At 37.7% G+C, this 26,533-nt stretch overlaps 1 protein-coding gene across 9 annotated transcripts in view; it reads right to left on the bottom strand.

Annotated features, from left to right (window-relative positions):
• Positions 1–26,533, bottom strand: part of NUBPL (NUBP iron-sulfur cluster assembly factor, mitochondrial) — a 95,675-nt gene that overhangs the window by 31,106 nt on the left and 38,036 nt on the right. For 4 of the 9 annotated variants that reach the window (XM_054827843.1, XM_054827842.1, XM_054827844.1 and 1 more), the window contains 3 exons: positions 21,251–21,290; positions 21,070–21,160; positions 1,944–2,037 (listed from right to left, as the gene is read on the bottom strand). In XM_054827843.1, the coding sequence (XP_054683818.1) occupies positions 1,944–2,037; positions 21,070–21,160; positions 21,251–21,290 (225 nt within the window). Of the gene's footprint in view, positions 1–1,943; positions 2,038–4,239; positions 4,327–16,637; positions 16,743–21,069; positions 21,161–21,250; positions 21,291–26,533 lie in introns of those variants that run through there. The other 5 variants (XM_054827846.1, XM_054827849.1, XM_054827852.1 and 2 more) reach the window with 4 other exon arrangements.

Genomic DNA, 26,533 nt, shown 5'->3' with positions numbered 1-26,533 from the left:
AAACTTCCATACCACTGTCATGCTTCACCTCACTGCTTAAAACCCTGGTAGCAAAAGGCCCTCCTGTTTTGCTACTCATACATGCAACCTACTAAGCACTGTATTAAAGAAAATGGTTATGAATCATGGTTTGCTTTTCATCATATGCTCCACATCACAGATAAGCTAAGGTACTAGAAGCCTCTTCTACTTCTCATGAGAAAAAACCATTAAATCCTTCATCGCAACTCTGTTGATTTGCTTCCTTCCACTACTCAACACAATCACAGAGAGCAGAGGAAACCTCCCATGGTTATTAACAATTCTGGGGCAATAGTATTATGGCTGAGTTAGCATGTGCCTGAACATTTCAGTTTTGTATGTCAAAAGATTTAAGTTTTTCTGAACTTGACATCATGGAAAATCATAAGATACCACCACGCAGTTTTAACAGTAAATTTAACTATTTGTCCAAAATTTTGGCTTACAGATATATGAGTAACTGTTGGTTATCATGTGCGATTGCAGCTGAGACTTGACTGTTTTAAGGAAAAGATACAAGGTACTGCCTGATTGTTAAAGGGCTCCTTCCATTCCTGTAGACTTCACTGTGTTTTAACAACAGCGATGGTTTTGCTGTGAAACCAAGATGTAGGTCCCAAAATTTGTCGGCTCTAGTGCCTTTATACATGGGCATGTCTATAATGCCCACCAGTCTTTCCACCTATACCTGTAGCTAACTCTTTTATCCTATCCTATGAACTTTTAGAGATACACAATTCTTTATTCATTAAACTTATCAGGCTGCTTGGTAAGAGTTCTACATGGAAGTGAAATAGTTCTACAAATGTAGTATTTAGTAGCTTCACTTCAGTGTGTTACTGCCACCAAAGTGCAGAGAGAGAGGAGAGCTAGAGGGAACCAGGCCCTGCCTGTGCACATGAGCCAGTCTGCACTCAGAAAAGAACGAGAGCAGTAAAAGGTGCTGCCATTTTGGGTTTGTATCAACATATTTAACTGATATCACCAAAAAGTTGAACAAGCAGTCCCACTGATTCCTTAACTCAGGATCACAGAACTTCTGGTTGGAAAAGCTGTCTGGAGGTGATCTACTGACACCACTAGATAGGGCTTTGTGTAGTACAATCTGGACAACTGCCAAGGACGGAGATCCCATGGACTCTTTGGGTAACATGTTCCAGTGCTGCACTACCCTCCTGCTGAAGAGCCACAGCAATTATTAAATTATTCCTGGAACTGTAAGGATTGCTTTGTCTCTTTTACCACTGAGTTCCTAGCGTTGATTATGTTTGCTATTGACAACTGCTTCTGTTGAAGTATGTCAGCCAGGTAATAAACCATTACAGTCTAGCAGACCTCGTGAGATGCTCAGCATTCTTTCAGAAGCAGTATTTCTAACTCCTGCTGAAACCAAAGAGATTAGAGGGCAGCCTGCATATCTCAGGCTCTGTCGAAGTTTAAATCCCCTACAAAAAGTCAAATTCATAACATGAGAGGAAAAAGAATGCATTAGTGTATTACAGCGCTGCAGTTCATCTGAATAAATGTTGTGCATTAACAGTGTTGTCAGGTTCTAATTAAAAAGCAATCATGAAGACAAACTATTTTATTGTATTAGCTTTACTATGCAGTAGATACAGACAAAGAAAATATTTTCTACCACTAACCTTACCAGTTTTTGGCATGACTGCCTTTCCTTCAAGAGTACCGCTACACTTGACTTCTCAATCTTTTTGAAACTTAGCTTGAAAGAAAGTAACACAACCATAATGCTAACATGTTAAAAATCTCTGATAGAGTTTTTCATCACCACACAACTGACAGGACAGTTTCTTAGTGTGTTACAAAGACAATAAAAAGAATTGTTGACTGGATTTTAAAGTAAGATCTTTCTAAAGCTACCAGGCTTGACTAACTTCAGATCTCTGAAACAATACACGTACCTGCAATTGGAACATTCTGTGAGACTGACAGCTGTACATCTCCAGTCCCAGGTGGCATGTCAATTACCAGGTAGTCCAATTGACCCCAGTCAACCTAGAAGATGACAAAATTTATGTTGGAGGTTTGAAGTGTTTTTATTTAAGGCACTTTGTGTTTTATTACACTCCTTGTTTACTATAATGTAAAACAAGCGAACCAAGGACACTTCAAAAAATGATAGATGCACTTTTAGTCACACCTTCCATATAGATCAAGACATTATTTTTCCAAGAGATGTAATCTTTGCTGATCACTCAAAACTCTGAGCACAACTTTATTATTAACTTTATAAGCATAATTCTTATTGAATTCTTTCCCCCCAAAAAAGTAGCAACAACTTTAAGACTTTTGCTTTGCAGCTGCTTAATCACAGGTTAGAAGCAAATGTTAGGTAAAATTCAGGCTAAAATTCTGGGTTTTGTGCAACAAATATGGCTTAGGAATTGTTTCCATTAATTTAAAACCAGTTTTGCTTGCATTTTATCACTTCTTTGAAACTACATTTAAATCTTTATTAATTTTTCTGGGTTTTTGTTGCAAAGTTAGAGCTATCAGTACTGAATTTTTTCTAGGAAAAAGAGCTGTTGGCAAGGAAAAAAAAAAAACCAAAACAGATTTGTTAAACGAAAATCACCAGGTATAATTATACAAACTTACAATGCACATAAGACAACACACAAAGTTTACCGGTTGCTAGGCATCAAATGAGAGTGACCATTAAAGATACTAGGCTCAAATATGAGAATGCTGTGGTTATCTACATTCTTTACTAGGACAGATTTCCAGGAGAGCCAAATAATGCTCTCTAAAGCACTGTGTGCTGCAATAAATGTTCTCTTCATGAGAACAGAAATGGTCCTGGGCCTACTCTATGTAAAGCCAAGCTATACTTCACCTAAACATTTCCCAACAGTTCAGCTAAGCCTCATGAGATCCTCGATTCAACTCTGACATGGTGCAGGTTAGCACCAATGCATTCTTGCTAGCCAGCAGTCATGTACTATGGTCGTTTGTCTCTGCAGTACAGAAGCTTTAGAAATCATAACCACCTCAAAAATAAAGACCCACAAATGTCTCCCCCTCGCTTTTCTCTCCACATAGACATAATGCAATTATATGGTATGTTTCTGATTCATACAACATATATAACATACAACAGTATGAGCTGTTTTAATACAGGAAAATGCCAAACAAGAGCAGGATTTTAGCTTCTCTTATTTCACACATTCCCTCAGTGTCATTTTAACAGCAAAAACAATCTTCATTTTGCTAGTCCCCCGTTATTGTCCTGGAGTGTTAGACCCTGCCAGGGGAACACTCATTCATTTTCATTCAGTTCTTGTACAGATGATGATCTTCTGGGGAAGCACAAGTGATGGGAAATCCAGACCACTAACCCAATGTAGCAGTCCAGTGAGAAATGGAATTTTTCAAGGCAGACTGATGAAGATGGAAGATTTCAGAGCACTTACAGGAGAAAGGGGATGGGGAAGGTTAATTGCAAATTCTAACTTTAGATGTTTAAATTGGGCACTCTCAGGCACAGCTCCCTTTCCTCGTTTTCTGTCCAAAGGCTGCAGGAGCACTAAATGCTGCCTAAGACAGTCTAGCTAAACAGGAAATGCTACTTACGTTAACCACAGCAATCACTGCACTTTTTCATATTTAATATTGATCTATAATATCTACATTATCTATAATAATTGTATTTTGTCAATAAAAATGACATAGCAGATTTCTGAAAGTAATTAGCATTCACAATCATATTGATACTATAACCCCAAAGAAAAATTACATATATGTGCAAAAATGTATGTACTGAAACTTAAGCATGGGGTAGAGAAGATAGTTTATCTAAAAAAAAAAAATAAAATCTGGTTTTTACTTTGGTTTTCTTAACTAATCTTGCTTAGTTATAAAGCAAGATAAATGCCAGTGCTGATGAATGCCTCCTGTTCCAGTGAAAATTACTTCACTCACTTGAAGGCAAGAACTTTACATTTCTATGTTTCTTAATTAAAAATCAACCATTATAAAGGTGACAAATTACATAGATATTAAAAAGTAGCTGCAGTTTAAAACACGAGTAAAGTCAAGTTCCATAAAGATTTGCAACTAAATACACAGATCCTCTATAATTAGTTAAGTGCATAAATCTCAATACGCAAACGCAAATCTTTCATAATAAATCACAACCATTTTGAAACGCTGAGGTATAGAGAGATTTACTTTTTAAAAAGGATTAACTCAAAATACCTTTTTTCATCCATGTGTTCATAAAGGCTGATCCTGGCATCTTTTGTTAAGTCCAAATTTACAAGTCCAGTAATCACACTCTTGTTCCTTAAATATTTCTCCTGAAATTATGAATAAACTCGTTTTTTGCTTTCTGCCTTGCAGCAAGATGCAATCCAGAAACACATCTAAGAGTGGCATAGCACTACTGTCATTCTGATACAGTTTCCAATCACCTTGCCAAAAATACTTGGTTCTTGAAAAAACTTGGATAGTTTTCATCCCTCTTCTCCATGAGCTCAAATTCAAGTCCTTTTAGGTACAGCACTGTCTCATGGTGTAGTACAAGACAATCCAAATCCTAACCTTATCAAAAGTAACTGGACTAAAAAATAAACACACAGGTTTTTTTCCCACAGCTAAAAGTTGTCTAGTGGTGCATATACTTGCTGGCCCTAACTTTAAGCTAGCTCCTTTTGTAGAACAAGGTGACTTTCTGGGCCTGTCCTGTAGCTCTTCTTTTCACTTTTACCAGAGGTTCTGCTCCTCCAACCCCTTCAAGTACCAGTCTCCTTCATCAAACTCCATGTCATCCTCCTACCTAGCAAGCATTACAGTTCCCGAAAGAAAACATCTTAGACCTATTCCACTACTATATGGGATGCTAAGGGAAAAGACCTCAAATGCCAGTGCTCAAAACCTTTCTTAGGTGTTCAGTTTTGTGGGGAAGCTCAAAGAAGTTGCTGTTCTTCTAAGCAGAGGTAGCTGCCTTGGTAAAAATGTCTCCACGCAGAACCTTTAAAGTAAAAGAACAGTTTTCTAAGTAGCTTACTGCTTCAAAAACACACAAACAATTGTTGCTCGAGAAGTTACTTTCAAAATTTACCAGGTATAGTAGAATGAAGGAATGGGTACAGAAATCAGAAGGCACCAGAGCTTTCTGCCTCACGCTTCCTTCATAAGTGACCCTGTAACAACAAAAAGAACTTCCAACATGTACTTTCTGGATTGTCCTATGAGTAATGATTTTTATTAAAGTTATAAACCTCTGAAAACAGAAGTTAATAATGGAATCTTAAGCACATGGTGAATCTCATGGTAAATCTCATTGCTAGGCAACAGGAAAAATACTCTGTTAACACATAGTGCAATTAAATTATAACACTTTACTTAATTTATGGCACTGAAACCATCTTATTTCATTATTAATTTTTTTTCAAATTTGTGGATTGAAAACAAGAAATTAGCTGTCTTTATCAAATTAATTGTGCTCCATTATAATACTTATAAATCTGAGCACAGAAAGATGGAGAAACTACACTATCCCAGCAGCAGTGGAGAGGATGTGTTGCTGCTGTGCAGAGTAGGAAGACAGGCTTTTGTCACACCAGTTCAGAAAAGGCAACAGTGAAAATGTCTAGGTGCCTAAGTGTTGAATATATGCGAGAACTACCCTCCACACACCTCTGAGTTATGCCACTGCTGTGGTGCTGAACTGGTGGAAGTCAGATGGCAAACTAGATTGGAAAACTACTCCTCGCTCCTCCTTCTCTCTGTAGACTTCCTCGTATTCTGTTCCATAAGACGTAGATGATGAACACTGTGGAGTTCAGTTACTCCTCCATTACCCTCCCACAGGACTACAGAATCAGTGTGACAGTCTTTTATTAAACAAATTATTGAATGTAATTTGGAAGGTATAATGATTTGTTACAGAAATGGGCACATTATTTAATGGGAGGAGAAATTCCAGGTCTGTTACTAAGTTTTAGCAAAGGAGAAAAAAAGGGGAGAAAGACATTTTTAATTAAATTTAGAATTGGAACACATAATCAGAGGAGTGGCTATTGCCATTCATTCAACATTATTAAAATGGCACGTATAATCAAGCTGAGATATAAAACACTAATTTGAATGCAAATCCTGTTTATATGCAACAATTTACCAAATCAGGACCACTAGTCCTCATGTTCTCAATCAGTTCCAAGAAGTGTGTCTGTATGCAAATGTGGCTGCATACAAGCAAATGAGCTCAGATTAACAGCACATTACAGTAAACGAGTTCCTTTCGCAAGCAATAAGCGGACAGTGGTTACAAAAGCCAGCCTTGTAGCATCTGAAATCTGTCAGCACCTTTGCTTGTACAAAAGTGTTAATATCTTTGCCCCTCTAATATATATAGTGTGTAAAACATTTCAAACCATAGAAATGTAATTGCACTTTCCTTAAGTATAGCATTCATCTTTTTTAAAAAAGGTTTAACTTGACATTTATTGTTAAGCAATGTAATTAAGTGCCATGTGCTTCTGTGTATTTTCCCTTGCTCAGGAACACCATGAATGCTTCTATGTAAATTACTTTAATCAATCACTCTGTTTATGTGACAATTCATAATCAAAATACCAGATATGCACTTTGAGTAAGGGCTCCAAATAGCGAGTAAGGTAAATCCATAGAGCTATAGATGGCATTTCTGCTGAGGAATGATGCCAGAGCATCCTCTGTACACGAGGCAGAAATGACAGAATATTGCATAAAAGAGGGATTGCTACTTGTGGTTTTGAAGTAATCCTGGTGTTTGGTAAATAACAGAAGATATTATTTATTTGTTCTTATTAAGAGGAATACATGCAGAGTTTCAATCAGGCAGCACTGCAGGTGCAGACCTGGCAGCAGCCAGCCAAACTCTGAGCACCAGCATCAGAAAGTACCAAGAGCTACACTGCAGGCAGCTTAGGGTCTATTCCTGCCTGATCCTCCCCTCCTAACTACTTTGTGGTATATATAGGTGATTTAATATGGGCAAACAACTGAACAAAACAAGGTAAGAAATGCTGTTGTTCAATGAATATGTATATAACTGTTCACATATATTTACATCTGTTAGTGCAAGATAAAACAAATATTTTGAAAGATTTCCTTGAAAAATTACTTAAAGATTCTGCTTAAACATACATAGACATTGGGAATAATTAAGTTTCATGATGTAAGAAAACAGGTAATTTAGGAATAGTATAATGAAACACGGCATTTTATTTTTTTTTCCACAAATATTTGATAAAGGAGACACTCCCCAGACATAAACCAGAAGATTTTCAGTCCCTACGAAAACTTTCTCTGTAGTAGTGAAATAACTACTTATACCACAGTAGGATATTCCATAGTGCTTAACACAACTTGACACTTTCTGAACAAAGACAACTGCCCCTTTGACTTGTCCTCCGATGCTTAACCAATCTCAGAGCCCTGCAATCTAACACCATGAAAAACAGATGCACTGCAACAGTTCAAATTCCCTCTAAGGTATTTCTGAGCAGCCTGTTCTGCCAACTTCAGAGAGAAATTGAGGTGAAGCATAAGAACAGTTTGCTCCAAAGATTTCCATGAAGAGAAGGGAATTTTCCTATTCTTTCTCAATATAGACTGAGTAACTTTTAGAAATAAGTGCCTAGGAAGAAAGCCAGAGTCCTGTTCAATTCAACAACCAAAACAGAAACTGGCTGCCCGCTCCCTGGTGGCTTTTAATTATATTAAGAACTGAAGGCAAACACAGTAGCCTGAAGTTTCTGTCACCTTCATTTGTATAACCTACAAAACTAAACAACTCCCAGAAGATGACAATAAAGAGGTTATTCTCTACGGGGTGTTACAGGAGACGGAGGGGAGGCACTCAACACCGGGCTCCTAGTCACCTTCAGAAAGTCCAGCCAGCGTTGTGTCAGCCTGCAGGGAAGGTGGCACACAGCTTTGGGGAGCCTGCGTCTACACAAGAGTCTGGGCACAGTCTCTGGGGATGACTGAAAAGGAATAGCTCTGTGCATTCCCAGCACGACTGATGGGGACTGTATCAGCCATACAGCGTGTAAAAGACTCTTCCACTAGGTTCAAGTTGTTACTACTGAGCTTTCATCTGCTGAGATTCCCACTTCTCGGGGATTCAAAGCATTTGTTCTCTAAAAGATGACAGTTTGAGAAGCAAACTTTTATTATACAGTCAGTCTTGAGACTGATCGTTGATCTGCTGCTCTCTACCACTGAGCCACAAACGGTCTGCGCTACATAATTTGCAGAGATTTTTCTTCAGAAATACACCAGCTTTTTTTTCTTGTTCTATGATATTGAACTCTGTAGTTCAGCTGCTGAATAATGACATTTGGAAAAGAAACACGGAACGCGGCAAGTTTCTCTTCCTATGTCTTTTAGCAATAAAATTAAGCACAGAAGTAAAGCAATATAAAGGTAAACAAATCAGAAGAAAGTACGCTAGCATCACATCACCTAATTAAACCAATCACCAAGTTGATGCAGCTATGCTAAGCACATCATCTAAACTATAAATTGTTTGACCTCTCCCTACTGATGCACAAAGGCAAAAACATTGTTTAGCTATCAACCCAAAGCAAACAACACATTTTTAAGCCAATAGCATCAGGACCCAATTCAAGTCCATACAATTTATATATGCTGTCTGATTCAGATTTTCCCTACAATAACAACAGAAGGAAATATTACAAGTGTTGGCAACAAATATCAAAAGGGAGAAGCTTATTAACCCCACTCCCCATATGTATTTTAGCCTGTATTTCTGTAATGATGTTGAAAGCTGATATATAGTTTTAGACTCAATGCTTAAGCTATGCAACAGAAAGCAGTGTTCGCAATTCTGTTCACAAGTTATTTCACTTCCTTAAGCTTCAGTTCATATTCTGGTACAATAAGAAAATTAACAAATTCCTTATTGGGGTACCAACAGACTAATAGAGGCACCATTTCCTGACCATCATCACGGTCCTGATTTTAAATTAACACTTAAACTAAAAAAAAATCATTAGATTAAAAAGGTCAGAAAATTCTGTTAAGTACAATGTTTCAGTTGGACTTGATGAACTTAAAGGTCTTTTCCAACCTTAAAGTTTCTATGTATAAAGCTTTTTTGTACAGAAAAGGGAACTTCTACAGTGGCCACTCTGAGGCCTTCAGAAAAAGGATCTCAGAAGAAAATAACATGACAGATGTTATTCAAGTCACTTAAAAATGCTGCTGAAGAAAACCCTCCAATATTACTATAAATTGTGCAATATAAAAACTGGAATAGAATCAATTAGATGTAGACCGCTGAACTGAGGCCAAAAGACAGTAAATCTCAATATAGGACTTGAGTTTTTGCCTGGTGAGATGTTATCAGATCTCAGAGTAAGTCTTGAGGTGTAACATTAATTTTCAATAATAAATGTTATTTTATTTTTTTAAATAACCTGTTTTTCACAAATATTGACAAAAATACATCCTCCAAATTTTCCATACTTAAAATTCACAAGTATATCTTCCCCAGTCACTGAATTCAAAATAGTCTACCCTTGCTAATGAAACCAGCATTGGAGAGTCTGCTCGAATTACCTCAGAGCACAACAATCAATAGTCCCAACAAGAAGGTGCAACAAGGCTGCGCAAAATATAGAACCTTTTAATTCCACAGGAAGATTCAAGAGAAAGACAGTGTTAAAGAATGTAAGCGAGAGCAAGTGGGAGAGTGAGCAGAGCAGATGACTGACTTGCTGGGATTCTTGACTACGGGACTGTGACTGTGAAGGAGATATACATTCTGTTAAAAGAGTTGCCTTTAGGCCAGAAAGGAGTAAGTACAACTGCATAAACGTTGTCCTTACAAAGACTGGAACACGGAAAGTGCATTAAAAACACAGATAAGATGTAAAAATGAAAAAAAAAGAAAAAACAATTTAAAAATTGTACACATTTTGCAATTGCACATGTAACATTCCCACAATTTAAAGATGTGCTGAATTCTTATTCCTAGAGTAGCAAGAGCATTTACTATGAATCAGACAACAGATAATCTGTGCAAGCATCGCATATAGATTGCCAAAATAATTGCTGTGCCCACAGAACCATGCTTTTGCGTTCACCAGTGCCCTCAGTTATGAATCTGCAACAATAAATTAAAAGTGGTACTTGTATTCTAAACCTAATTAAAATAATTTGCTGAAGGTGCTGATACCGTGAGTTTCAGGGACATTCAGTGATTACTGCCAAGTAAGGGACAGTCTTCATATTTTCATTTGCTTCCTAGATTTTTATCTACCTCTGATTCTTACTTAATGGTTTTTATACAGAAAAAAACCTGTTTACATCTAGCAGAAAAAGTACTTAAAATGGGCACCCACTTCAGTTGCATAATTAAAGAACTGTATTCCAAAGGCATCACTCTGCTGGGAGAACATATTCTTTCTTTTAAAAGATACTGTTGATGGGAGCAAAACACTGAAAGAGGAGAAACATCTACTACTGCTTCATAAATAGTACAGAAAAGTACGGGGGGGGGGTCTTTGTTGGGGATGGGGTGGAACAGGCACTAATCTCTGGTACTTTACGTTTCTGTCAATCACTTGCTATGTGAGAAATAATCACTTTCTACAAAGAATACTAGTACAAAACCTGCTGCTATTCTTGGATATCTGCAGTTGTTTTCTGGGAGCAAAAGAGATTTGGGAGGATGGTGTGAGTGAAGGATCAGTCTGTCAGCTTCCAACGGTCAGAAAGCAAGTTGGATTATTAAAAAAACCCCACAACTCTGTGCAACAAGTTTAACATATATTAATTCAATATGAATTTTAAAAAGCTGTTTATATAGTTATATTCATAGTTTATTTACTAATTAAAATCAGTGTGTGATGCTAAACAATGTATCCATGTTCAGGCATGGGGAGCTTCCACTTTTGTTTTGATTTAAAAGAGGAAAATGAAATGCTGAAAAATGAAGAAAAAAAGCCTAAACAAGCAGCTTTGGTGAGCTCCATCTATGCATTCAGAAACAACTCTAAAAATTCTTCCCAAGATCTTGACTAGTCAGGAAGGGAAATACCAAAATCTCCATCGAGCAGCAAGTTTCAACCAGAAGCCCACTGGGGATCCATTAATTACACACGCATTTGTGAGAAAGGAGCAAGTCTTACAGACCCAATCTAGCAGGCATGCTCTAAATGCACCTGCCAGTCATAACACTGAATCTAACACAAAGCTGAGCGCTCGCAGCCACTTAAAAAAAATAAACCAAATAAAAAACCTCCAAAGCCTGTGGTCCTGCTGTTATATTTGCGGCTGTTTAATATCATAAATTAGACATATGAGAGAACCTATCCATGAATTGGAAGATGTGAGTTTCAATTTCGCAGGCAGGTGGCATTTACCTGAGCCACTGTACAACCAAGAATGCAAAAGCCATAGCAGCAGCCAGGACCCTATACAAGGCCAGCAGCTGAGGTATTAACCTGGAAAGCTGAAACTTCAGATTAACTGACTTTCCTACATAGCACTGGTCATGCTCCCCCTTCACACGCCTATAGTCCTGGCCCCAGGAATCTTGCATCCCTAGCTGCAGAGCAGAAGGTTTTGACTGCTGTATGTGATTTCAGGGCACTCTCCTGGGTAGTAGGAAATACAGGATCAAATTCTAAACTGAGAAAGTAACTGAACTTGCAGCTCCTGTGTCCTGGCTGAATGATTATGGAAACTTCCCAGGCTGTTATAATGAACAGAGAATAAGCCTGTCAAGTTAAACCAAAAGAAAGGTTTTGGCACCTAACAGAAGATACTCAATTTTGGCTCTCAATCTCCGCTCCACAGAGCTGTCTGATACAGCTACAATTAGGTGGTGAAATCCAGGACAAAGCCAGAAAGTGAGACCCATCCCATAGGCTTTTCCTAATAGCCCTCTTGCTCAATATCTTCAGTATTGTTTATTTCCAGCTGGTGAACCTACCGACTTACACCAATAATTTCCACTTATTCCACACCAAGCTCTAAACTTAGCACTCTAAGATACTGCACCTGTTCTGTTAAGGCACTGCCAAAGAATCTGAAGGTACCTCCAGGAGAGCAAAGTAACCTCTCAGTACCACTGGGAATGAGAAGTCACGCATTCCCACCATCCCAGGTATGCATGGTAAAGCCTAGGCTTTAGTCTGACTTTCCATTCCTGCAGGCAGGCACCCACCTCCTAGGCACTGCAATGTTCAGCACAGCAATATTTGCATCTAACCTACAGCAGCTAGAAAGAAGAGCAGACTCCCTTATTAGTGGAGAAGAATTTTTTTTTAAAAAAAAAAAAAGAGTGGCATTAGGTGTCTGCTATTTTTTTTGAAAAGTCTCACATAAATAATGGAAGCTTCATTTAGAAAAGACAATAATAGTGCCTTCTCTTTTCCTAGTTCCTCTATCACCAGTATTGTGTTTAGCAAACACTTCAGAACATGCTTAAATTTCCAGCTCTTTCCAAGAATGAGGCTGGATGCCATTTAAGCACAAAGTTCTGAACTGTGTTGCACAGAAACCTTAAACCTCAAGACAGTTTCCTTTAAAAGTTCAAGGGCAAAAAAAAAGACAAAAGAAGAAAAAAGAAAAAAAAAATCGGTTCTAGCCCCAGCACAGCCATTTTGAGACATGAGCTCTCTGCCATTTCTTCCTATTTAGTCAACAAACCCAGCAAAACAGTTGCATGTTTTGCATATGTTTTGTTTTATGCAAAGGAGAGCAGACACATGCATACCTGTGTAATCTGTGTGAGAGATGAGACTACTGGAAGCAGAGCAAAGAAAACACTCACAGCCTGTTCCCACAGCAGCAGTAGCTGCACAGTCAGAACCATGACAGCTGAGGAACCAGGCCAAGAAATGTTTGCTGTAAATACATTCTCACTATGTTGTTAGGCTTTTTTTTTTTGCCTTTTTTTTTAATCTTCAAAGACAGTTAAAATACATTTACTGCAAACGCTTCCAGTTCAGCAGTAAGTTGTTGGCTAATGTTTTTGTTTTCTTCTGGCTTTCCTAACACTTCTGTCTATGACTGTCAATTCCTTTCAAACACTATAATCCCTTTTCATATCAGCTGCTAACGCAAGCCAATAAAGCAACAGGGATCCGTATAAATCCTGCGTCCTTCATTAAGGGAAGAAAGGCAACAGAACAGGTTTTGTAGCTTCAGCCAGAAAAAAAAAGGAAGAATCAAGCCCATATTGGTTCAATCATACCCATCCCAAAACACACAGGACCACTCGAGTCAAAGGGTGACAGCAGGAATACTCAAACTCCACAGGGAGTTAACCTGGGGGGCAGAGGGGTGGAAAGAGGGAGCCTTCTGTCATCTCCCACACTTTTGGCTGCAGTACATCTCTGAATCTATGTTTAGCTTCTAATCTCCAGGAAGTACAATCATTTCCTTTAAATATGTACATACTGATTGGGACTGGTTAAGGCAGTTCTCTCTGGACAGACAGGACCTTTCAAGGTGATTATTAGCATATTTGAGCAAATTAGTGATGATTATACAAATTCCTGTAACAAGCTTTTCTAAATATCAACATCACAACTAAAGCATGGTGTTGTAATTAGCATCAAGATTTCCATTGATTTTGGTGGGTTCTGGATCAGAAGAAATGAGTTCATTCATCCTTTAGTCTTAGCAAAATAAATGTAACAAAAAATCAGTATAACCCTTTTCTAAAACAAATTCTTTTATAAGGTATGAGTGGGTCATCTCCTTACCTTGCCCTTGAAACAGTTTCCTTAATTTCAGCGATAAAATGAGGGATGCCAATTGACCTTCCTTGCTTTAAATGAAAGCTTATTAAAGATTTAAGAAAAAATCTCACAAGCAGAGTTATTGTTTACTATCTGCCAGCTGTAGATGCAATCTTAGTAGCACATCAAAGTGCAGTCTCAGCACTGCAAAGTTTGGCCACTATGTATTATTGACTGTTGTTCCTCTTCAAAATATCTCAATACCAGATTTTGACCTTTCTAAATACAACAAATGCATAATATCAATGATCTTATGCGTAGGGATGAAATGTCTGCATCTTTTAATTTTCGTACTTTGGATCACGAAAATAAAAATAGAAAAGCATCGCAACTAACTAAAGGTGCAACTGCTCTTACTGTTCTGAAGAAAGTCTCAACTTCCCCCCCCCCAAACTATAATGCAGCAGACTTTAGCCTGAACTAACAATCTCTATACCCACCTCAGGCTAAGATAATTCAAAACAGGAAAATACAGAAGAAATATTTTTGTAATTGCTGAAATGCTAGCAAATTTTTCACTGTAGTGACACCTGGTGAGAATACTGTATTTTTGAATTATGCACGGCAAAGTATAAACGCATCTTTGTAGATATATGGATAAATGCATGAAAATTGTGAAACACAAGTCAATTTTGAAATTAGTAAGAATTGTCAAATGGAAGTTGTTGCCAAAACACAAAATACAGAAAGAGGAAAACAACCTTAATCTGCATTTAGCATAAACACTCTAGGTACATCTACTCTGTTGATAAACAGATGAGTATACACTGACTGTTAAATGTGTATTAAAAGGCAAAAAGATGATAAAAGTTTGAAAAAAGATGCTAAGAGCTATTCGTGTTTCTGACTACCTTTGCGATAATTTCCCATTGCAGCATCTCACTCATGTCCTGTCTTGAAAATTTACTGCCATAATGCAAGTTAAATGCCTTCAATGGTTATCTTTTGATAGAGTGCCCTCCTAAACCAAAAAAATGTTAAAAATAAAATCCACACTCAAAAAAAAAAAATCTTCTGGCTTCACTGCAGTGCTGCTTCTTCACTTGCTTTTTACATTTACAATAAGAATAATTTTCATCATTGACTCACTATTACTATTCTGGGGATTCTTTCAATTCATTCAAAATATAGCTGCAAAAAAATCAGAGCCATCAACTTGTTATTGTCGCCTTCTTCCTGACCTGATACATGTCATTCTCTTCTAAATCCCATTTCACTGCTCCCTCTCATCCACCAATACGCTCTCTCACTAATTTTATACTGACGAGAAAGTTTTTTGCCCACACTAATAATAATTTCATCTTTGAGCAAGCCCCAAATGAAATTTACCACATAAGTGATGAAACACAGCAAAATTGGAATTTTATGCCAATTTGCTCAAGCCATGGATCTGAAGGATAAGAAGTTTTTGCTACCCTTAAAATCCAAGGCTTGCACCTGTTCTCCTAAGACAGTGCCAAACGGTATGAAGGTAAATCCAGGAGGACAAAGTAACCCCTCAGATAGTACCTCCGGGAATGACACGTGACATATTCCCACCATCCCAGGTATGCAGTGGCTCCAGCCTAGGCTTTAGTTTGACTTTCCATTCCTGCAGGCAGGCACCTACCTCCTAGGCACTGCAATGTTCAGCACAGCAATTTTTGCATCTAACCTGCAGCAGCTAGAAAGAAAGAACAGACTCCTTTATTACTGGAAAAGCATCGGAGGTGTCTAATGTAGGCCGCATTTTGAATTTTTTCATGTAAATAAGTACCACCAGTATTCATGTTTAGCAAACACTTTAAAACATGCTAGCCTTCAAATCCAGGTCTCCAGAGTCCACTCCTGAACTCATTCCTGCTTGCCTTTCTTCAACCTTTCTTCTAAAAAAACTGGACATAAAAGATTTAGTCTACATGTGTAACTTCTTATTTTAAGACATCTTTTGCTGCCATCTTTGAATTTTTCTTTGTCCAATTTAGACTGTAAAATACTCGAGGCCAACACTGATAGCAAGACTTTTTTTAAAAGAAAAAAAATCAGCCTATGGTTCTCCATGCACTAGAGGATGGCCAGATGCCTTAGATTGCGTTTCATAAAGGTCTGCATCCTAGACAGTAACCTACTAAAGCTAACACAAAAAATTGCTGTAAGTCTCCAGCACAACCTTCTTTATGGCATTGCTACCCAATTCTAAGATGCCTGAGAGCACATCAATGCATACAAGCCTATAATCAGTTCATATCTTCCTTTAACCTTCTCAAATAAAAAAAAAAAAGCCCCCAGTTCTCTGTGTCTCTTCACATACTAGATGCTTCACCCCCTTTATCACCTTGATGGCTCTTTGGTGGAGAAAATATACATGCAAGGTAGCATGCACCATCAGAAGTTAATCAATTTTGCATATATCTGCAAAAGATGTTTAGGTTGTGATGATTATCAGTTGTGGTGAATGTCAGTGATACATTTACAGTAATCTCAGGCATTTTTAACAGATTTTATATCATTGACACACATATATTTTGGGAACCTGAAACACAAAGTGTATTGTGCTCAATGGGAAAAAATGTATAATAAATTTATTTCATAAATATGACAAACTATGAAAAGGAAGCTTAGATTTACTTGGAAGTTGTAAATACTAGTCTTTATATTCCTGTGCATCTCTCAAAAAGTGATAACACTACAGTGCTGAACACTGTATAAACACAGAATGAAATTTCCACAGTCCCAAAAATTTAAGGCAAAAGACAGTATGTGGACACAAACAGAAGCCGAAGGACAACTCTTACTAAACAATGTTAATCAATCAGGCAGATGGCTCAGCATGTAGTACGTACCTACCTTACTAAAAATGTTCTTGTTGTGTATTGCTTCCAAATCAAATACACATAATTCCTTCTAATTTGGAATGGTTTCCCCTAGTTTCTCCATTGTTCTGTTTGTAAGATACCTATTTATGCACACAGGCAAACAAGACGTTACAAAACTGTGAAAATTTATATGCTGAAGAACTTACGAGATTTAACACAGCGTGTTATAAACACACACGATAAATGAGGTTGGACTGATGTCTACAGACACCACATACAGAACATTCTGCTGCATAGAACATGCACAGTAAAACAGTCAATGGCAGTGTGGTAGCTATTTTACCAGGTATAAATACATTTCAAAGCTTTATCTATTTTTCTTGTCTTCCCAAGTGCAGCATTAACGTATAGCTAAAATAAACCACATTTAAAGATAAACTGTCCCCGAATCCACATATGCAACCTCTCCGATTGAAATGGTGGAAAGGAGAATACCAATAACTACATACACACTTCTCAAACAGTAGCAACTGCACATAATAATTTACCAACTAATGTAAGTCAAACAAAAATAGTATTGAACATCTATAATCTGCTCTATGGAGATGGGCCACTTCAGGCAATGATCAAAAACCCCTAACAACATAGTCTCCATAGTCTTTGCTCTCCAAGAATTAAATACTACTAGTGTTACAAAGTTAACCTTTAAACATAAATTTTTACTGTTCCATTCACTCCACTGTTGCTTTTATGGTAGCTTTTTCATGAAGCCTCTTGAAATACCCCAGATCTCACAACCCTCAGTCTGCTCAATATTTCAAAGACAATTTATCCATCTGTCTGCATATTCCCTATTCCCAATAACATATGATACTCTACAACTACTTATGTATGATAACTAAGTATCAGAGAATTATGGTACAAAAAAGGTTTGAGTATGTTATGTATATTCACCCATACACACTCTACTATACAAATACTACCACCATTACCTCTGGCAAGTGCAGGTTTTGAAGCAGTTCTTTTCTTAGTAGAGGACAGTTTCAGAAGGAAAACAGCATGTCTCCATCTCTAGCCAAACTTTCAAAATTACATACAATTGTAATAGTCGCATAAACTGAGTTAAAGTTTTTTTGAAGGACAAGACTGGATCTTCAGTCTACAGCCCTATTAATCAGATTTCGGTTCAGCTAATAAAATAATTTTGATTATGGCAGGGAAATTGGAAGAGTTAACACCCAGATAAGAGAAAAAGATCACGCTGCAGTGTAAATGGGCCTACAGTACATCTAATCATGTGAACAAATAAGTCACTTCTCAGTCACGTTAACTTTGGATAATTTCAAGGCATGTAAACTAGAGATATATTTAACTGAAAGAGTTATATGTTTATATAGAATCAAATGTTCCATTACTGTTTGTAAATTACTTTCGCTACGGGTGAAAAAAATTTCCGTATGTATTTCTTCTTCTTTCAATAACTTCTCATCATCCCTTTCCTTCTTTTCTATTGAGCAATACTTTTATTAAAATAGGACACATTATAGAATCAATATGCTATATATTTTCATTTATATACTTGTTTGATACACGTACATCAATACATATGTAATGTATGTAACATACTATACTAAACTGTTAACTCAATTTTGTATTAGAAGGCACATTTCCTTCAAACTCTGTTTAAGGAAGATGATATGATGCGTTCCAGAAAACCATCCTTGCTCGTGAGATATGGATTACCAGAGAAACACCAAGCACTAATTTTGGTCTTCAATATTCTTGCCTGTTATCTACCAGACTGACACCATACAACACACAAGAACAAAGGTAGCTTCTCAGACTACACATGTGGCAAAAGGAGAGCCAGGATTTAAAAGGTGGTGTTTTATCTGGAAAGTGATGTACGTCCTGGCCATATGCAAGAAGAAGTGAAAAGAGACAAAAATGAGGTTGGACTCTGGACTATGCTGAAAAGCCATTCATCCACTGAAGAAGTAAAACCAGAGGAGGACAAATATACACATAGTACAAAGAGTGAGGTTACATGCAGTAAGTATATGAGAAAGCACATAATGTATATCTTTAACAAACATATTTTCCAAAGAATTCCGGAAATTTAACTAAGTTGCAAGTATAAGAGAAGCATTTAAATACTCGTTACAGGCACAGACCAATTATGAGTTAACAAGTTAATGAGTTAACAAGTCCTCATTAATGAATTTGGAAACTAAGCCTTTCAATGCTTTATTGGAGTTTCTGAAGCATGATAAACTCTGGAAAACAGACGTGTTCATATGGAAAAAAACAAACAAGCATCCAAAGTTCTTTGCAGAGTGAATGCATAGTCTTGATGCTCCTAAAACAAACAAAAAACCCCTCCACCATCTATCAATAAACACCATTATAAAATACCACCAGTGGTTTTAATGCAAAAGTCTGGGAATCTCTGTTTTCTATCTGGCTGACTTAATTATTTTAAGAACTTAATATTTTATCAGCTTGTCTGAACGCACACAAGCTCCTTACACTTACATTATGCTGTAAATCTAGATTAGGGAGCTAATTTAAATGGTTTATATGTAGCTATAGAAGTAAAGCAGCTATTTCTTAAGAACATAGTTTCAGAAAGTTAAATAGAAGTATTTTACTCTTGCAAGAAACTTTATCCTGTCAAACAGAAGGTTATAGCTAAGACCAACCAGAACAGATAAAGAGAAAACAAGGAAAAATGTCAAGGCCCCCAGCAGATCACAAAACTATTTCTAATATAAAATGGAATGATAGTATCTTTAAAAACATCATCGCATGCTGTGGTCCTCTCTTGTTTAGGTGTCCAAGGCTACAACACTATTGGTTCTGCAGTTAACCCCTTCTTGAGACTGACTAGTAACTATGTCAGAAGGGAGACTACAGTTTTTAAAACCAAAATAGCATATGCTAGTCTGGAAAATTTATTAGTAATTTTCTAAAAACCACCTGTACATCAGATAGAACCTGCTGGTTCTTCCTGTCATCTGTGAGCTTCTTTCTTCAAAGCAGGAGATGCAAACAACTTTTTCCAGCACAGACTTAAGACTAGCCTGGTCATTGTGCAGAAGCAAAATGCTTGTGGGGAGAAGAAATTTAGCTGTAAAGCCTTCCTCTTTCAGAATTCAGGTTCCACTGTCAGGGAAATCACTGATGCCCTGAGCATTAATGGGCTCTGTCTCGTTCCTAAAGCATGGTCAGCCAGCATGTAACTGCTTTGTCGGTTGCTAGGGAGCAACAAGCTCATTACACGGCATCATCCGCACCCTCCACAAGGATGCTGGCACATGCTTCCCATCTGGGGATACTCCTGATTGAAGTAACGGCACTGGAGTGCCTGCCAGTCTTCAGTCTCCCATGGTGGAGTACGCCAATACAGCAGGTGCTAACTTTAGCTCTGCCTTCGAGGTTTTAGGCTCTAGTCTTTGTGAGCCTGGCCAACACAATGCCAACACACAAAGGTCAGAACAGCCGTCCACAGCTATTGGCATGGATACTCCTTATTTTTAAAGGCCAAATCCAGACAAAGATGTTCTTCCTGAAATTTTGGCAGACATATGACTTATCTGACTAGGGCAATGATTGCCACTACTCTAAAGTCTGTGTTAGTGAAGAGTTCTGTAAAAATGGGAAAACATTGGGAAAAAAAACAAATCTTCTTTTCAGTCATCAAGGGAGCACAAGATTTGGAGGCATTTACAGAAGACATACAGAAACCTAGTGATCTCCAAGCTGTATACATTAAATCCCTGGAATGGATGTCAGCCATGAACAATCTGGGTCACTTCAAAGTCTAAACATGCAACCTTAATGCATTTTTTCAGCTGTTTGTCTCATTAGCACTTCACAGATCTATTCACAATAAGGGGGGGGGGGGGGGGGGAATGTGTCAAGAAATAAAAAAAGCTACCTCGCTTCCATATGCCAGGAAATTTATTAGCTAACAATCTATCTGCATTACACAGAGATGGTATCTAATGATTTTCATGTACCTGTCATACGTCAAACGCCATCCAAGAATTCTTAGTGCTGGTGTATTAACAAGCACATAAGGGAATACAGCTGTAGATATGCATAGATACCTATATATTCAAATCCTTAGGCAACTTCAAAATGCCTTTTTTTTTTTTTTTTTTTTAACAATTGCATAAAGAAACATAAAAAAGAATGAGAAGGAAGGCAAATCGGGGTGGATTCACTCATCAAATGCATGGAACAAGAGCTCTATTTGAAGAGCATAGGTAAATGCAAAAAGTGTCAACTTTCCCTCTTACCTGAAGTTAAAATTAAATTCTTAAGAATTTAAGATGACCAAGATACAAAAATGCTCACCAATAATATATGAAATAATGTCATGGACACTCATGTGTCAGTTAAATGCATTTTAAAATAACCAATTAGTTTGAAACACAAACGTGTACCTAAGTCCTTACCTGTCTCAACAATTTCTCAACAGCTGACATTACCATGAGCCCTCTCCACACAACTGGGGCAGTCTCTTCTATCAAGAAACCCATAGACATGCTGAAAGAACAAAGCAAAAACTTAAGCTTTCCAGCACAATACCAAGAACATCTATAAAGAAGCTTGATTTAAATTAAAACATATGCTCACCATGCGATTCCATAATTCTTAAGGGGCCTCATTAGATTTTCTAAAACAGAAGCAAACAAGGGTTTTTTTTGGGGGGGGGGGTTGTTTTCGGGTTTTAGGGTTTTTTAAAGAAATAAGCTTACACAATTTTTTCCCTTTTAAGAGTGGTTTTCCCTCACTGTTAAAAGCATTTGTCTATTTTTTCCCCCACAATCCTTCAATATAGTTACACATTTATCTATGCTACCCAAGAACCTGGCCCCACTTTTTCTTAGGTGGTTACATTTTACTGATACTATTCATCTTTTGCCAGAATAACAACGCATTTGCCCATAATATAATGTCACTTTGTGCTGCCGAAACTGACTTTATCTATTTGTATGAAATCCCCATGCTGCAAGGCATAAATCCCCTACTAGGTTGCCTTCTACTTACACTTCTACAATACTTCACTAGATGCAGAGTCATTTATATCAGAACAAAAATCAAAGTCCTATAACACGATGAGATTCACTAATCTCATGAACCACAGGATCATTCCAATTAACATGCACACAAGTGTTTTGAGGAATTCTTCTCCTTTTACCAAGTCTGCTTTGGAAGCCCGGAGGAGAGGTACCAAATAAAGCCACCCCTAAACTACATGCTGTCAACAGCTCCAGGTAAGAAGTCCTGGATTTCTTCAGACTGGCAGAAATCTGCAGGACTTCTAAAATTTCTGTAGGAACAAAAGATGCTTATTTGAACATTGCAGAGGTAATGTCCTTGTCAGGCTCCATATTTCTATGCTTTCCAGTATCAAGGAAAAAAAAAAAATATATATATCTATATATGGGGGGGGAATATTGTAATTGTTCTGCTGGCAAAGGGGCAAGCAAGCAGAAAGTAAACAAAACAAAACAAAAGAGTGCATTCAAAACAAAACCTTGCAAAAGCCAAAAGCTCCTCTTTATAATCTCTGTCATCTAAATCCACACCTTATCTCAAAATGGCACACACACAGAACAAAGAACAAAAGGAATTTTATTTGGCCTAGCTGGTTTATTTTAAGAGCATGCACAGGCAGGAACCAGCAGAAAATAGAAAGAATACTTTGAGCAATAAAAAATATATTATAATACATATTTTGACAGAAACCTTTGATGCACCCAAAGTAAAATTTATAGAGAGAGTAAAATAAAAACAATGTGAATATAATGCAGTACACTCAAAGCTGAACTCCAAATTCAGACAAAATAACACCCAAGAGCACGCAAATTAAAAAGCTAAACTACAGATGAAAGCTTTCAAGCAATCAAGTAAGTGGGCATTCAAGCTATGTAATTTTGTAGAAATATAGCTGAAAATAAATTGGATGTTTTGGTTTACAAATCAAAAAGAACAAAATAGGAAGCTAAACAAATCACTTGCGTGACTATTACGTTCAGGAATGAGTACGGAACTGCTATTGGAAAAGAGATGAGCTTGGACTGATGCACTGCACCAGTGTAACACAACTCTTCTCTACTGCAGCTCTTTTCAGTGTTTAGTCAGGGCTTATTTTGGTGGCGTTATGCTGTCTAACCACATTTCTAGGAATCACAATCTTACTTCTCCCTTCTGCAATAAGAGAGTTATGTTATGAAGAGGTTGATGACATTTGAACTTCAGCCTAGAGTCATTTCTAGGCACTGCTTTGGTGTCCTTGTAAACAACATATGTACCACCACAAGTAATAACACTGTTAGAAGTCTTGAGAAAAATGACTACATATTTACCTATGAGAGGGTTTTAAAAAAAGAAACAGGATAAAAAAGTATCTGCAACAGCATATATCGCTGCAGATTCAAGGTCTGCTTCATTTTTATCAGGAAATAGGAATGATTTTAAGAAAAAACAAACAAAAACTAAAAGAGGAGGACAATCCTTGACTGCTCAGCACAACCAGGAACCGGAGGGTAAGAAGAATGGAAAAGATGGATTTAGTCTGAGAAAGTTCACCAAAATACTATGCCACTTCTCAATTCAATCCAAGTGCTCAACAGTATGTCAGTCAAATATCCAGAGCCTAACATCTCAAAATCTACTCCCTGCATGGACATTTTCTTCTGTCTAGAGCCGAGGTAGACATACTAATCTCACAGAACAGGCACACCTTCAGAGATCTCCCTCTCCTTCACCTCAGTGGGTAAATCAGGAGAATTGCTGTGAGCACACAAACACTGACCTACAGAGTAGCCAAAAGGGTCTCTCTGTTGTTACAACACGTGAACTGTTTATTTCTCAATGGTAGAGTTTCATTTTATGAAAACTGGATCTTATTTTCTTTGGTTAACAACAAGGACTATAAATTGCTCCAAGCAGCAAGATTTAATCAAATTTATACAACGCACAAGAACAATTCGCAGCCTGCTGCATATCCTGGCTATAATGTTCTGCATATTCTCGAAGTAATACAAAATACTGCAGAGCACCCCACTGTTTGCCTACTGCTACAAAGCATTCTTAAGGCTATCTCAAATCTAAAGAGCTTCAGTGGGCTCTGGTAATCACCCTTGTCTCATCAAAAGCAACAGGCATTCCTCCTCCTTTGCCCTAGGTCTCCTGAAGATTTTCTAAAACATAAGATGTAAAGAAGATTTAGCTTAATGAGATCTCAGTAACATCTCTAAATTCCCACTGCTTTCAGAGTAGAGTTAACACTTCCTTTTCTGTTATCAGATGCCTACCATACAGCTCCAAAAAAAATCCCACACAACAAAACAGATTTCTTACAATCGCAACACACAGCAATACTACGACACCTATGCTAATAGATCAATAAAATGTCCTTGTTTGCAACTTTGCAGTAAGCTCGATGGCCCTAGACAAAAAGGTGCTGTTTTCTCTGAACATATAAAATCAGATCAGTGAGATCAACAGAGCACCAATGAAATGTCAATAAAATGACTTTTCTGGTAGGGTACAAGTAGGGCACTGGAAAAGGTCGACACAGTCAAACTCATGACAGCATTACAGCAGATCGCTGATTAAAATTAGCGTTCTAGGACTGGTCTGAAGGCTGGATTCTTACCTATGTGGGAAGAATGATGTTGAAGTCATTAGGAAGGATCTTTTGTAATTACTTTTTTTAAAAAGCTTTTTTCCTCCAGAAAAATCAAGCCTTGCAGACTATCCTGACATGGTAACTGAGTTACTCTACTCTTTTTCTCTAGAAAGACCAACATAGTCATTCAATGGTGGCCATAGGTTAGTGCAGCACAGAAAGTTAAGTACAGAGCTATATATATGGTTTTGGCTGGGATAAAGTTAATTTCATAGTAGCTAGTATGGGGCTGCGGTTTGGATTTGTGCTGAAAACAGTGTTGATAACACAGGGATGTTTTCGTTACTGCTGAGCAGGGCTTCTACAGCATCAAAACCTTTTCTGCTCCTCACACCACCCCACCAGTGAGTAGGCTGGGGGTGCACAAGGAGCTGGGAGGGGACACAGCTGGGACAGCTGACCCCAACTGACCAAAGGGATATTCCATACCATATGATGTCATGCTGAGCATATAAAGCTGGGGGAAGAAGAAGGAAGGGAGGGAACGTTGGGAGTGATGGTGTTTGTCTTCCCAAGTAACTGTTATGTGTGATGGAGCCCTGCTTTCCTGAAGATAGCTGAACACTTGCCTGCCCATGGGAAGCAGGGAATGAATTCCTTGCTTTGCTTTGCTTGTGTGCATGTGGCTTTTGCTTTACTTATTAAACAGTCTTTATCTCAACCTATGAGCTTTCTCACTCTTACCGTTCTGATTCTCTCCCCCATCCCACCGGGGGAGGGTGAGCAAGCGGCTGCGTGGTGCTTAGTTGCCAGCCAGGGTTAAGCCACAAGGAGACATTTCAATTCTTGGCTTAGTTTTCAGAAGAGGTCTGCTGACTGATACATTACAGCTAGCAAAGGCTTACATTAGGTCTTATCTCATCAGATAAGTAAAGCTCATAATTCCAGAAGATTGTGATGTTCTACTACACCTCCTTAGGAGGCATCATGCTGTTTAAGAAAAGCAAAGGTAGCTTATAATTATTAAATATGAGTATAGTGGATCATGCAACACCCTAGCAAATCTATTTTGAGCTCACTGACTGAGCGAGCACTAATGCAGAGGAGTTGCTCAGAGTTTTCAAATGTCTGAAATAAGGGGTAGGTTGAGGTTTTTTATCATTTCAAAGGCAAAAAAAAAATCCAAACATGAGATGAGAACACTAGAAGCTCTGATTTTCCTCCCTGTTAAAGATTTGCTATTGTACTCAGCTATTTTTCAAACTTGCCACTATAATGGAAGATCAGACTTCCCAGAATGATAACTAATTATTTTACTTAATGTTTGTCTTCACAGAACCTTAATAGTGGAAGTTACCTGTCTGTTCTAACTGGATTTTGGTCATCAAGCAGGAAAGCAGCACTTTTAAGTTGTTCTAAGATGGATCAATAGCTAAATCTATCAAAAAGTAGAACAATTGTACAATTTTCCAGTTAAAAACATCCTACTGCCATTTGCATCCACATTTCAAAACGTTTTCAAACACTACCAGTGCAGAAGCGTTTGCCAGCACAGGCAGCACTGCAAGCTCCAGGCTATGCTCTGAACGCATCTGTTTCCTGATTCTTAATTTTTATACAAGCCACGTTTTTGTAACACCCATGAATCCAAAATGAACATTTTTACCTAAAAATGTGCTGCTGTGGTGGGGAATTATTATCTCATGTTACAGATGAGGGAATCAAGACCTGGACTGTGAAACTTGCTCTAGGTTATTCAAGAATCCTGTGCATTTGGAGACCTATGATGTGTTCCCCCATGGTCTGATGCTCTAACAGAATCATGGCTCCACTTACAGCATCTCCAATGTTGGAAAGCACGTAATGCACAACTGATAAACATCTAGGAGATGTAACACTTTAGGTACATTGCTTAAGTTACATATTTTCCCTTGAAACTCCCAAATATATCTGAAAGAATTAAAATTTTTAAAAGTAAGCTGAGGCACAAACAGTGTACAACAGAAAAAGCTATAGGAAGTTACACTACATATTATAGATAATACCTAAGTCTCTGAGTAACACTTTAGCATCTCACATTTAAGCATTAAAGCAGCAACTTTAAAAGTGTATTTCTAAACAGCTCAGAAGTTTAAGTATTCCTTCATCTTTCACAGTATGTTATTTAAACAAAACTCATACTGCAACTCCTCTGCGTACGTTTATCAAACTTTGAGCAAGTTGATACTTCTTCATAGAACCATAGAATGGTTTGGGTTGGAAGGGACCTCAAAGACCAT

The sequence above is a fragment of the Grus americana genome, chromosome 5 (assembly GCF_028858705.1).
Source record: "Grus americana isolate bGruAme1 chromosome 5, bGruAme1.mat, whole genome shotgun sequence".
Classification (NCBI taxonomy): Eukaryota; Metazoa; Chordata; class Aves; order Gruiformes; family Gruidae; genus Grus; species Grus americana.
Note: the sequence above shows the minus strand (reverse complement) of the source record. Positions and strands in the feature narration are given on the sequence as shown.